Here is a 12,955-nt window from a genome sequence, read left to right on the forward strand (position 1 = left end):
TGTTTGGAGAAGACCTTTAAGATCATCAAGTCCATCCACTGATCCAACCCTGCTAAGCCTGCCATTAGACCATGTACCCAGGTACGACATCTACTTGACTTTTAAACAACTCCAGTGATGGTCACCCAGCCACTTCCCTGGCAGCCTGTTACAATGTTTGACAATCCTTTCAGTAAAGAAATTCCTCCTACTAATCAACCTAAATCTCCCCTGGTGCAGCTTCAGATCTTTTCCCTTGTTCTGTCACTAGCTACCATGGAGAAGATATCAACAGCCATCTCGCTACAACCTCCTTTCAGGGAGTTGCAGAGAGCAGTAAGGTCTCCCCTCAGTCTCATTTTCTCCAGAGTAAACAACCCCAGATCTCTCCACTGTTTCTCATAATGCCTGTGCTCCAGACCTTTCACCAGCTTTGCTGCCCTCTTCTGCACACAGTCTAGCATAATGTCACCCTTTTTGTAGTGAGGGGCCCAAAACTGAACACAGTATTCAAGGTGCAGCCTCACCAGCCGAGTACAGGAGCACGTTCACCTCCCTAATCCTGCTGGCCACACTATTCCTGATGCAGGCCAGGATGCCGATGGTCGTCTTTGCCACCTGGGCACACTGCTGGCTCATCCACCACCAGTATGTGCCAGCTTTAAACAACTGTTTGAAGCTCAGTTAGAATTTCACACACCCTAAAAGCAAGAGGGGTTACCAGAATACCAGTGCTGAGCAAAGTTGATTTAGAGGGCTAATTCAAGTCCATCTAGAAATCATTCTTTAATGTCCAGCTGAACTGACTCGTACTCTTAAACAAAAATCCCACAGAGAATGCAATTGGGAGCATACATAAAGGGTGACATTTCACACGATTCTGAGAGATGATTTAACCTCTGATTGACAAAACCCAAAGAATAAAAGGTACCATGGCTTGAACCCTTGGTGTGCCTTTGTGCCCTGTTTGTTGAAGACAAATTCCCTCTCTTGGCAGGCAAACCAACACAGATCACACCAAAACCGCACAAACCTCACAGAGGTGGCAGCACCTTCACGTGAACACTAAGTAGGGTGTTATCTGAAACCTGTTGACATTGAACATGCACCAAGTTGCCTTTAAAAAGCAGTTTTCCAAGAAAGTTTCATCAAAATTGTTCAGCCACATTAGGGAATGGAAAAACATGCTGTTCAGCATCATTCAAACATATTTTTTTCTTTGAAAATACAGTCACAGAAGAGATGAAACATAACAGAGCAGGGCTCCTTAGTCAAAACTGCACTGGGTCTAGAGGTTCATCCAGCTCTGTGTTGTCAACGTTAGGATAAGCAGATGAACACGGGATATTAAAGTGCAGGGCAAACATACAATAGCACATATGCTTCCCAGTATTTTTAATGCAGGCCTCCCTAAATCAGCTCTGATTCCTGCATATTCAGTAATTCTCAGTTTCTCTTTCATGAACTTGCACAGCCCACTCCTGAATGCTCATAATTTTTAGCAACACTCAGGATCCAGCTACACTCCCCATACCACCTATGATTTTGAAGCTTCTTCTCTTCCTCCTCCCATCTCTTTCCCAGACTGAAGGCTCCTACGTTACTTAACTGGAAGTTAATCTTTGATCAACCTTTCTGCTGTTCTGTGAAACTTCCTAAGTTTTACTATATACATTTCTCAAGTTCCAGATACACTTTCTGTAACCCTATGAAAATGACTCCAAACTCATCTCTGTAAATGCTTTCAACCTCAAGCAAGTAGATCACACATGCTCAAGCAAAGCTTTAGCACATAGAAGCTTTAGCACATAGAACCTCAAAATTTCTTTCTTAGAATCATACAATGGTTTGAGTCGGAAGGGACCTTAAAGATCTTTCACTGATGATCTGCCATGGGCAGAGACACCTTCCACTGCATCAGGGGGCTCAAAGCCTCAGCCAACCTGATCTTGAACACTTCCAGGGATGGGACATCCACAACTTCTCTGGGCAACATGTGCCAATGCCTCACCACCTTCACAGGAAAAGATTTCTTTCCAATACCTAATCTACATCTCTCCTCTTACAGCTTAAAACTGTTACCCCTCCTCCTATCGCTGTACCCCCTGATAAAGAGCTCCTCCACAGCTTTGCTGTAGGCCTCTACACTACGCATTGTCCATTCTTGCTTAGTCGCTATGTGCAAGCAGACTCCATCTGCACTATCCTTATCCCATGAACGAACTGCCCACCAGCAAATGTTAGACACCCTCAGGGACTACAGCTTAGGGATGCTGTGAGTCCAGGTTTTGTCATTTAAATTGCCTGTACTTTCACTTACAGATCACATGGAACACAGCCTCGGCCGACTAAGAAAATTAACATGAAAATCGAGAAAGGGATGAGAACTATCATGTCACAAACACATCTGGGAGCCAACAGAGATGGAGGGGAGGAAAATACAGGTCAGGTCAAAAATGCAACGCAGGTCAAAAAAGAAGAAACCACAACTGAGGGGACACTGAAACAATTATTAGAACCGATGAGCAGAAACTAGGATCTCAACAACATGAAAAAAGACAAGAGCGACAAAGAAAACTGGAGGTAAAAAAAATCAGAAAAGGTGACATTCAGAAGAAATGAGAGAAGAAATTGTATTCACTCAGTGCTGGAGGAGAACTAAATGTTTTACCCCTGAGCTTGACTGGTTGTTGATATAATGGTGAAATATTATTTCACCACCTTTAAATAATTTATTTTTGTGTTTTTGCAACACGAAGGAATGCAAGCTCCGCTTTGCAGATTCAGAAGTCAATCAATGACTTCAGGGGGAGATACTGTAAATGCCTACACAGATCTACACCTGAAAGTATAAACTTTTTTTGCAAAAACTCTGCAATGATTTCAAGTGCCCTGTTTCACGCATAAGGTCCATTCTCTGCAGAAAGAATTCTGGTACAAAAACACTCATGTAAAACTACAAACACATCTGCATGAAAAAAAATAAGCAGAGTTTCAAAAATAATCTTAACCCATGTATCTCCTGAAATATGTGCTTGGCTTTGCAAACTTAACAATTTTTTGAACAAATTTTAATATTAAATATTTTATCTAACTCTCTCCTGTCTAAAGTCCTAGATTCTGCTTCCACCACTGTGGTGTTACTCTGTCCAGATAACCTAATCTCTCTGCCACTCCACAATTTCTTTTTCCACTAAGTGTTGCTCCAAGTGTTCCAAGTTTTGTAACGCACTTTCTCTGAAGATTAAAAGCAAAAAGATAAGGAACAAGGATAATGAAGTTCGCTGCTACTTTTTCACCATTTTCTTTGTTCAGACAATCAACAGATATTCACAAACCACATCTTTTTGATGGAATAAAGCATCCCAGCCCTCCATCTCCAGACTGCAAATTTGATCATAGTAGCAGCAACAAAATAAAGGGGAATAGTCCAATTGGTCTGAAATGAAAATTACATGCTTTGTCCAATCACAAGTGAAGTAGGAAAGCAGGAAGGTGTGTTGCCAGGATGGTTTCTTCATAGCTTAGTGACAGTCTCACACGAGCAGATATTTAGCAGAGCAAAGCACCGAAATAAAAAAAAGCTGTGTGAAAATCTCAGTTTCTACTTGTTTATTTTAAGAATGTTCTGTCTTCACATTTATGGCAAAAGGACTGAAAATGTGCAATTAATGCAATTCACAGTCTCTGAAAGGAGATGGAAACATAAAATGAATCAAAAGGTGTTTTGTTCTTCTAGAAATTGTGTTTCTAGGCCATTCTCGTTAGCTTTTACTGCCTGGAGTTGACAATGTGGGAAACAGAGGAGGAAGGTAGAAGTGGGCTCTGCTGTGTCCCAGTCGGCTTCTGGCTGTGTGCCTGCCTCATGGGCTGCACTTCCCCTGCTCTCTGCAGGCAGCACAAACCGAGGGAGCAGATTCTTTTTGAAGAAGCTGGATTCCACTCAGCCGTAAGTCCTGGCCTGACAGAAGCTTCTCACAAGGCTTATAAAAAGGAAAAGGGAACAACCAAAGAAAAAAGCTCCAAAACCCATGACGCTCATGATATATAAGAGCTGGCAACATTACTTTTACCACTGCCAAGCTTGATAGTTTATCTTCGCTTGACGTTACTGCCCCTCCCCACATGTGGTCAATAATTCAGTCATTCTTTACAAGCACACGCACATGCCTCACCCCTTTTGGCCTCCCTACCCCACTATGGCTGAGATACCATTTATTTTAATGGCCTTTACCACATTGCTTTCTGAGCACTATTCTAAAATCTGTTGTTAAGTTCCCTGCCCCAATTCCATTTGCAGTCAATAGTTCTCTTGGACCCCCACATCCCACCTCAGAAAGGTTCCAATATTGACCATCTTTTCTCTCACTTTTGTCTTCAATATTCTTATTTAGTCTCACTCTCAAGAGACATCCAGAGAAAAATACCACACAAGCCAAGTTCAGGTTAATCTCTCAGCTACTGAAATCCCCATGCCTGTTCTGCTACACCCTACTGCGTTGAAATCTCTTTTTTTCACTAACATTAATGATTTCATGTAAAAGACTCATTTTATGCCCTGTGTCTCATGTCTCCTTTATATCCTCTACTGAAGACAGAATCCCAGCATTCTTTTACACTCAGCTTTGTCTACATCTGCATCTCCTTCTGGTAGAGGCTTTGGTTGTTTTCTGTGCTCTAGGCAATTTCTGCACTGTCTGTTTGAATATACTCCCATAATTCCCTTATAGCAGCCTTCCAGTACTTGAAGAGGGCCTATAGGAAAGCTGGGGAGGGGTTCTTTATCAAGAAGTGCAGTGAGAGGTTGAGGGGGAACAGGTTTAAGCCGAAAGATATTCCTTTCAGATATTAGGAAGAAATTTTTTGCTGTGAGGCACTGGCACAGGTTGTCCAGAGAAGTTGTGGATGCCCTGGCATGCTTCCATGACAGGGAGGGGCGGAACTGGATGAATTTTAAGGTCCCTTCCAACCCAAACTATTCTATGATTCTATGAATTCTCCTAATGTCTCGCATACCTGAAGTTATTTCTAAATATGTAAATATTTCCATTGGATTAAGTCACACTATAAGACAGAAAGAGAAAAGATTGCCAAAAAGAGATGAAGCTGAGAAGCATATGTTATTTGGAAATCAGCTTCGGAAATATCTTATTAAGTCACAGGTTTAAAGTGTCCATGGACTCGCACCTTATCCTAAATCTTGCTACCCTTCCTCGCATCGTTACACAACTGAACCTCATCACTGTGTGTTCTTTCACACATGTTTTCTCCTAAGAGACTGGAGTCAAGCCACCCAGTATCCCATCCTCCTGCTCCTGCCCAGCACCGTGACAGTGGCAGAGCTAGCACACCACAGCTTCTGATACAGATGACTGATCAAGAAGTTGGGGATCAGTAGAGGCTTTCTTCTGCCAGGTTTCAAGACACAATGCCAAAAAACCCTGACATCTGTTTTTTCCTCTATCATTATGAGGATATCAATGACTTCTGCAACTAAGACCAATTCTGCGTCTAAGTCTGGAACCAAAATTACCTGGAATCAAAGAAACCTCTTACTCCCAATTAACTGTTTCACGTCTCTTAATATATTTATTTCCAAAAGGTGCGAGACAGGGTCTGATCCTTATTATTTTTATTAAAAATTAATAGTACTTAGCTTTTTAATGCTTTGACTTGCCAAAGCTATGGGTCCATAACAGCCTTTCAATTTTGACTAATATATCTCTTCCAATCGAAGTTGGAGGAAGAAGTAAGTTGAGGGTAATTAAGGGCTGGTTCAGAACCACACAGAAGTTCTTTCAGAATGCTGCTGTCCGGTTTTTAAGAAACACGTTTATGGCTGGGGAAAGTGTTACAATAAACTATTCATGATAGTAGGAAGAAAGTAACCTTGAGAAGAACAGAGCACAGATGAAACAGCACCAAAATTGTTGCACGTGATCCAAAACAGAGTCAAATACAGAATCAAAACAGCCTTTCATTCAAATTCCTGAATATTTACTGCAATTTAATACCAGCTTCGGAAAATTCCATTAAGAACAGAAAATTTTGTGTACTGAATTCAGGTATACACATGAGATCTCTTTAACAGAAATTCGCTGTAGGAAGGGAAGTATCTATTCAAACCTAAGAAGTCTGAGGGCACATAAAACATGAAATTATATGTGCCACAACTAAATGAAATAATTTTTTGTGCATGGAAAACATACTCTGCATTGAATTAGAAGGAAGCAAAATGATGATGACAATCATATTGATAAAAAGTTTTTAAAAACCCAGATTATTTTCTCTATTATTCTGAAATAAGGAAGAACACAGTGGAAATGACAAGAGATTTGTTTTACTTTGCTCCTGAAAATGTAGATATACAAGTTGGAACTTCAGAAATAACTTTATATGGATTTTCTAAGATACCATTTTCTCAGTAGGAAAGCTTCAGTAATCACTTTTTATCTCCTGTCGCTTATATCTGTTTTAATTTAAACAGCTAATATGGTGTAATTCAAGGGTTTACAAGTGTATCTGAGGACAACGCTCAAGGAAGGTGCTCTTCACCTTGATCTCCCTACATGCTAATTAAGCCACCAATTTCAGGCCCAGACTGCTGTTGACAGCACTTCAAAGCATCAGCAGCATGTCCCAAGCCTGTGCCCTGAGCATTCGGTGACTCCCAGCCCTGCCCCTGACTCAGTGCCTCCTTCCTCCTTCACTGACCTGGTTTTAGCTTCCACACCCACAGAGGCAGTGGAGCTTGCAGACTCCTCGGATACTGAGCGCTGAAGGACTGGTGTTAGCTGCTTGGTGCTGTCCACTTCTGTTTGGGCATCCTCTTCTGCAGATTGCTCTTTGACTTCTGTTCAAAAAATAAGAATAGTACTTTTTATTATTTTATTTATTTATTTAGATTATAAAACCAGCTGTAAGCTTCCCCTTGGGCTGCAAACACCCATTTTACTTACAGATTGATTAACCCATGGAAGTATGTTATCAGACACAACAAAATTACCAGAGTAGGAAAAACATGGCCCTTTGCATCAATGAAATCAAATACTTATAAAGTTCTTTCCATAACACAGCACACCACTGTGAATTAAAGATGTTCAATAAGTAATGAGGTAGGGGGTAGGGGGAGCATTGTTCAATAACAACCTTTATCATACCAGGTTGCCATTTTGGACAATCTCATTCTCTCCACATCTCCTCTTGTGCACCTGCTCCATGATCCCTGAACAAACAGCAGGGTGAGCACACTAATCTGGTATATAACAACCCTCTTTTCTTCACAGATCAGCTTCAACTTGGATCAATTCCCTGCAATAGTTCATTCCCGATTACACTAACTCTATGCTGGCCCAGAGTTGAGGAGGTGAAGAAAGGAAGGACACGGTTTATGCCAGCATAAAGTTCACTCTGAACTGTCAGAATACAAGCAATTTTCACAGTGTCCTTTTCCTTTAGATTAGTTGTTAAAAAGAATACATCTACAGCTGACAATGCTTCTGTTTGCCTAGAAAGCTTGTTTCTGCTTAGAAACATGAAGAACCAAGTTGCCACTCTCTGTACAATTGAAATTTGGTTCCCTTCATTGCCTAGAGTGACTCAGGGATTTGCCAGAAGCACACAGCAACGCACATCTCCGAGTACATGAGAATGCACAGGGACAAAGGTCAAAGTCGTAGAGCTGTAAAATTTAGTATTTCTGCACTCCTCCATATTTTGATTTTGAAACCCAAATAACATAGAAGTGGTAGAACTCTGGCACACCCAGCTCAAGACACTGCTGTTTCCTCCTGTCCGTGTCCATGCTACATGTGCCCCCACAGCAGAGCCGGACCAAAGACCTGCACCGGGCTCGGACATCACCGTCCCACACCACCCACAACTTTCCCTGAATGTGCGCTGAGCTGAGGGGCAAACACATCCAGCTCTTTCAAGAAGTCCAGTTAGAGTAAAAGAACAGATTATTTAGAAGACACAATCACTTTTTTAAAAAGTTATACAAACCATGTCAAAATATCATCAAATATTGCAAAGAAATGGATGGGTAGAAGAATCTGCAACACAGGTGGGCATGCACAAAACATGCTACAAGCTTTAATCTTATTTATAAGAACAATAGAAGAGAAGAAAACCCTCAAAACATGAAACTGCAGACCTTGGTCTGTAACACTGAAATAATATACCCATTAGAGCACACTCAGAAGGGGAAATCTCGTGTCTGATGTGCAGAGACTAAAGTAAAATCATGCTTTCACCTACAGTGAACTCACTTAGGAAGACAATGCAGGATGTTTGAAACACTCAGTGGAAGCACCTAAAACACATTGAAAGGCACCACAAAATGTATTAAAAAAAAAAAAAAAAGAATAAGAAGCTCCTGATGGCTGTGTCAGGTACTTATTTGAGAGGTGTAAACCAGAATTGCTTCACCTGTTTCAGCTGAGCTACTCAGCTCAGGCACATAAAGCTGAAATTGTTTTTGGACATCTGAAACATCCAAAAATGACTTGTTGTTAGGTACTGGAACAGGGTGCCCACATAAGTGGTGAAGTCACCTTCCCTGGAAGTATTTAAAAGACATGTAAACATGGTGCTTAGAAACATGGTTTAGTGGAGGACTTGGAAGTGTTAAGTTAAGAGTTGGAGTTGATGATCTTAAAGATCTTTTCTAACTTAAATTCTAAATTCTGTGATTCTACCAGTCCAAAGGCCAAATGACTCCGGTTAAACACAGTCCACCAACCCATCCTCCACCCAAAAAAAAAAAAAAAAAAAGCTGGACAACCATCTGACACTAAGTAAATATCCTGTTGGGAATGCTGGGAATACAACCCTTGTAATACTAAATGGCTCTGTACAGAAAACAAAACAATCCCAAACCCCACACCCTTAGTTTTTGGCATGTCTGAACAATCACTGCAATCATTCCTGGACAAGGATTCCTGAATCAGGCAGCATCCAGTCGAGCCGTTCATGACAGTCTGTAGTTACATTTTCAAAACATGTTGGGTCTGAAGGATCATTTTGTGCAGGTAACCCCCTAATTTCTAAGTATAGAGCCTCAAAACAAACACCTGTAAGACAGGCAGACGCCAAATTGCTAAAACCAAAACCCACAACACAGCCCAGGCCAACCACACACACTCAAGGAAGACCACTAGAAGTCGTGGCCTTGCTCTGATCCATCTTGGAGACTTTATTTAACCCGGTTAAAGTTTGCAGAAGCAGTTCTGCTTTATTGTTCGCCTGCAGAAACTTTCAAGTAAGCAAAAGCTATTTACTCGTTGCCAGCTTACATCTCATTTACGTTAATGCACACCCATTACACAGGAAAGGCCAAGTTCAGGAGCACTAACTCACTCTAAAGAAGTCTGGACTGCGTGAGAAGACACAGATTGTTTCACTACACACTGCAACTATACGAGCTTACATCCTTATGGTGCTTTTCCCCCTGCTGTTTGCTTCCCTAGAAATGAAGGGACCCAAATTATACTAAATGAGACAAACAACATCTCAACTGCTGTCTCTGCAATAAACCAAACTGTGGCTCAATATGCTGTTGGAAGACTGAAAACACGGTGCTCACCAAACAGAATGAAAGCAGCATATACATTAGTTGCGTGTGCCATACTTCAACTTTCTTAAAGTTTTCCAAAAGAAGATTAAAGAAGAACAGAAGTAACAAACTCATTTAATGAGTCAAACTCCTAAGAGATGGGAGTCCAGCACTGGCAGAGCAAAGGGACAGCAGATACCCTACTTGCTACCTCCAAGATGTTCTTGGAAGCATCTGGCACAACATATTAGCTGCTTTTCACTTTATTTCATGAACATTAACCGGACTTCGTTACGGCATCCTTCTGGGAATAAAGGAACTATGAATGATTAATAAATGTGCAGCTCACTTGCAGATTCCTATCTAAGGCTTTGTTTAGCATCGTATTTTCTTGACTTTCTGTCACAACGAAGGTATTGCCCATGTGGAATGCAGTTGTGAGGGAATTAAGAATTAAAAAAGCTAACTGTACAACTCCCAAACTTCTCCAAGTTCTTTTTTATGTCGCTATCCTTTACTAAAACATTAGAAAAATACTAGGAAACAGCATTAAATATTATTATTTGAAGACAATTATATCAATAGTTCTTCCCCCCAGCCAGTGAGGACAGAAAGGCTTTCTTTTCGTATATACTTAAAAGAAATCCTCAGCAGTACAAAGAGAAAAGTTCCTACACATGGGCACCAAAAGGGATGAGAATTCTTCCCCCAAGTAATAAGTAACAGGGCAAGAGGAAATGGCCTTAAGTTTCATCAGGAGGTTTAGGCTGGACATTAGAAAAAGTTTCTTTACCAAAAGAGTGGTGAAGCACTGGAACTGGCTGCCCAGAGAAGTGGTGGAGCCTCCATCCCTGGAGATGCTGAAAAAGCACGTAGCCACGGCACTTTGGGACATGGTTTAGTAGCCACGGTGGTGTTGTGCTGATGGTTAGACTTTATTATCTTAGAGGTCTTCCCAACTGTAATGATTCTATGACTTCCATACGCTTTCTGACTCAGGTAACGCTCATAGAATAACACCGTGGTTGAGGCTGGAGAGCATCCCAGAGGTTGCCTCGTCCGGTGCCCAGCTCAAGCAGAGGCCCTTCGAGCCAGCTGCCCAGATGGCTTGACAGCATCTCCAACAATGGAGACTAGCAGTAAAAAAAATAAAAAACTTAACAAGCAGGGGACAGATACACAGGGAATTCACTGGGATTGGTAAAATTTACCTACAAGAAAGCTGGGGAGGGGGCCTTTATCAGGGAGTGCAGGGACAGGACAAGGAGGAATGGTTTTCAGCTCTAAGAGGGGAGACTTAGATTGGATATTAGGAAGACATTTTTTCCTGTGTGGGTGGTGAGGCACTGGCACAGGCTGCCCAGAGAAGTCATGGAAGCCCCATCTCTGGAGGTGTTCAAAAGGCCAGCTTGAATGAGGCTTTGAGCAACCTGATCCAACAGAAGATGTCCCTGCCTGTGGCAGGGGGATTGAAACTGGATGATCTTTGAGGTCCCTTCCAACCCAAAACATTCTATGAGTCTACGATTCACAGTATGTGTACTAAATTTCTTTCTTAATTAACACTTCCATCACATTTGCCAAATAAGATGTACATATTTGGCTCTGGGTTGTAAAGACAAGTTAGGTTTGACGCTATTTAAGAAGTCATTTGAAATTTTTCAGATTTTTCATTTGGGGGGAGAATCTCAGCAAAGGTTACATATTTGAAGCATTCAGAAACTTCTTCTCTTAATTATTCTTTATATTACTTTTTCTACAGCAGAACATGGTTGAGTACTCAAAGAAAATAACCAGCAGCACACATCATTCTATTACATGTATTACACGCTTTCCTAATAGTAAATGGTCTCCTCCCTTACATACAGATTTATGGCGTTCAGAAGAATAATTGTGTTGACCATTTCCTCTTCTCCTGCTCTGTCTGTAGATAGATGGGGAGAGGTTTGTAATGCACAGATGCGTAGACTCACAGGTAAAAGCCCTGGCTTTCTTAAGCCCAATTGCAGCAGCGGTTCCCTGCAGACCATCACACACACGCTGATGGAAAAGAGAAGACTGGCTATGGCTGTAGTTTTATTACATAATGGCCGATTTCTTTGGAGATGGGATGAAGCAATATTGGCTAAAGGTCTAAATCGCTCTTTTGTTACAAACAGACTTTTTCAGTTTTCTAGTAATCACAAGATGCTATTCCACAGGCACTTCAGGAAACCTACAGCGAGATGAGGAGTTATGCGAGTGGGCTCTGCTATGGCAATCAGGCAAAGACAGAGACTCCAAGTCATAAACAGAACATAATGTAAGAGTTCTGCGCAAAAAATCATCTCCTTTAAAATCTTATGAGATAATATTTAGTATATAGTAACACTGAAAAAGAGTCAGAACAGCTGTCATAAATGTAAAATAAATACCCTACTGCTGTTTAGACGCAACAAGCTAACTGTTAACCAGTTTACTGGTTGAGATTCTACTGTCAGACCTACTGCTAATTTCACAGAAAACAAAGCAAATGTCATGAGCTTCCAAAACCTTCAGTGATATACCAGCACCACCAAACACAGCACGGACGTTTCAGAGGTCTCAACTGTTGCTTGCTGGGATGTTCAGCAGCAGGGACTAACAAGCTTTTAGCCAGCGGATAATATGGTTATTTTTGCACAAGGAAGGGGGCAACGGGCTAATGGGACAAGGTGTTCAAGCAGCCTCAAAGGGGTTTAGAGTAGAACAAGCAACACCAAAACACCAAGGGAAACCAAGTCAGCGTAGCAACAATACAAAAAGAAATCTTAACAAGGAAATGTGAATTATTAATTTTAAATGCCTATCTAGTACTGTAATTAACAAGTTTCACTCACTGTCCCCAAATTATGAAAAAAACAAGTTTCCATTTGCCAAAGTTCATAATTTTGTTACTGTTCAAGACAGTTTCATAGGAACATCGGCTGTCCTGCTAGTGTCTGAGATGCTCAGAGGTCACGTATGGTGACCACGTAAGTGCAGAAACCTTTCACATTCTGTAACAGCGCATGTACCAGCTTCAGCAGCTGAACACGGGGGAACAGAGGCACACGCTGCAGCCAACCTGTCCCATGCAGATCACCTACAGCCCTTCTGGACAGCAGCAAGCCAGGCCAAGGTATGCCAAAAGACACTCGGAGGGCAATAGTTGCTAATAGCTACTGCCACTGCTTGGGCTGCATCAAGTTTGGAGCCATCTGTTCTCGCCTCCTAAGAACACAACCATGGCACAGAAAGGGAAAAAACAACACTGACATTTGAGCGTGATGGCAATAACCACATGCAGGAACCATTTCTCCAGGGACAGAGGCAGAGGCTCTTCATCCTAAGTCAACACTGTAAAGCTTTATTCACAACAATAAAAAACGAAGTGTGCAACTGCATCCCAAGTGTTTTCTT

The 12,955-nt window shown here is 41.5% G+C and overlaps 1 protein-coding gene across 9 annotated transcripts in view; it reads right to left on the reverse strand.

The window, feature by feature from the left end:
- The window catches only part of KMT2C (lysine methyltransferase 2C), a 218,921-nt gene that overhangs the window by 137,801 nt on the left and 68,165 nt on the right, over positions 1-12,955 (reverse strand). For all 9 annotated transcript variants that reach the window (XM_069859268.1, XM_069859274.1, XM_069859276.1 and 6 more), the window contains one exon: positions 6,694-6,832. In XM_069859268.1, coding sequence (XP_069715369.1) covers positions 6,694-6,832 — 139 coding nt within the window. The remainder of the gene's footprint in view (positions 1-6,693; positions 6,833-12,955) is intronic.

This window comes from Phaenicophaeus curvirostris, chromosome 6 (genome assembly GCF_032191515.1).
Source record: "Phaenicophaeus curvirostris isolate KB17595 chromosome 6, BPBGC_Pcur_1.0, whole genome shotgun sequence".
Lineage (NCBI taxonomy): Eukaryota > Metazoa > Chordata > Aves > Cuculiformes > Cuculidae > Phaenicophaeus > Phaenicophaeus curvirostris.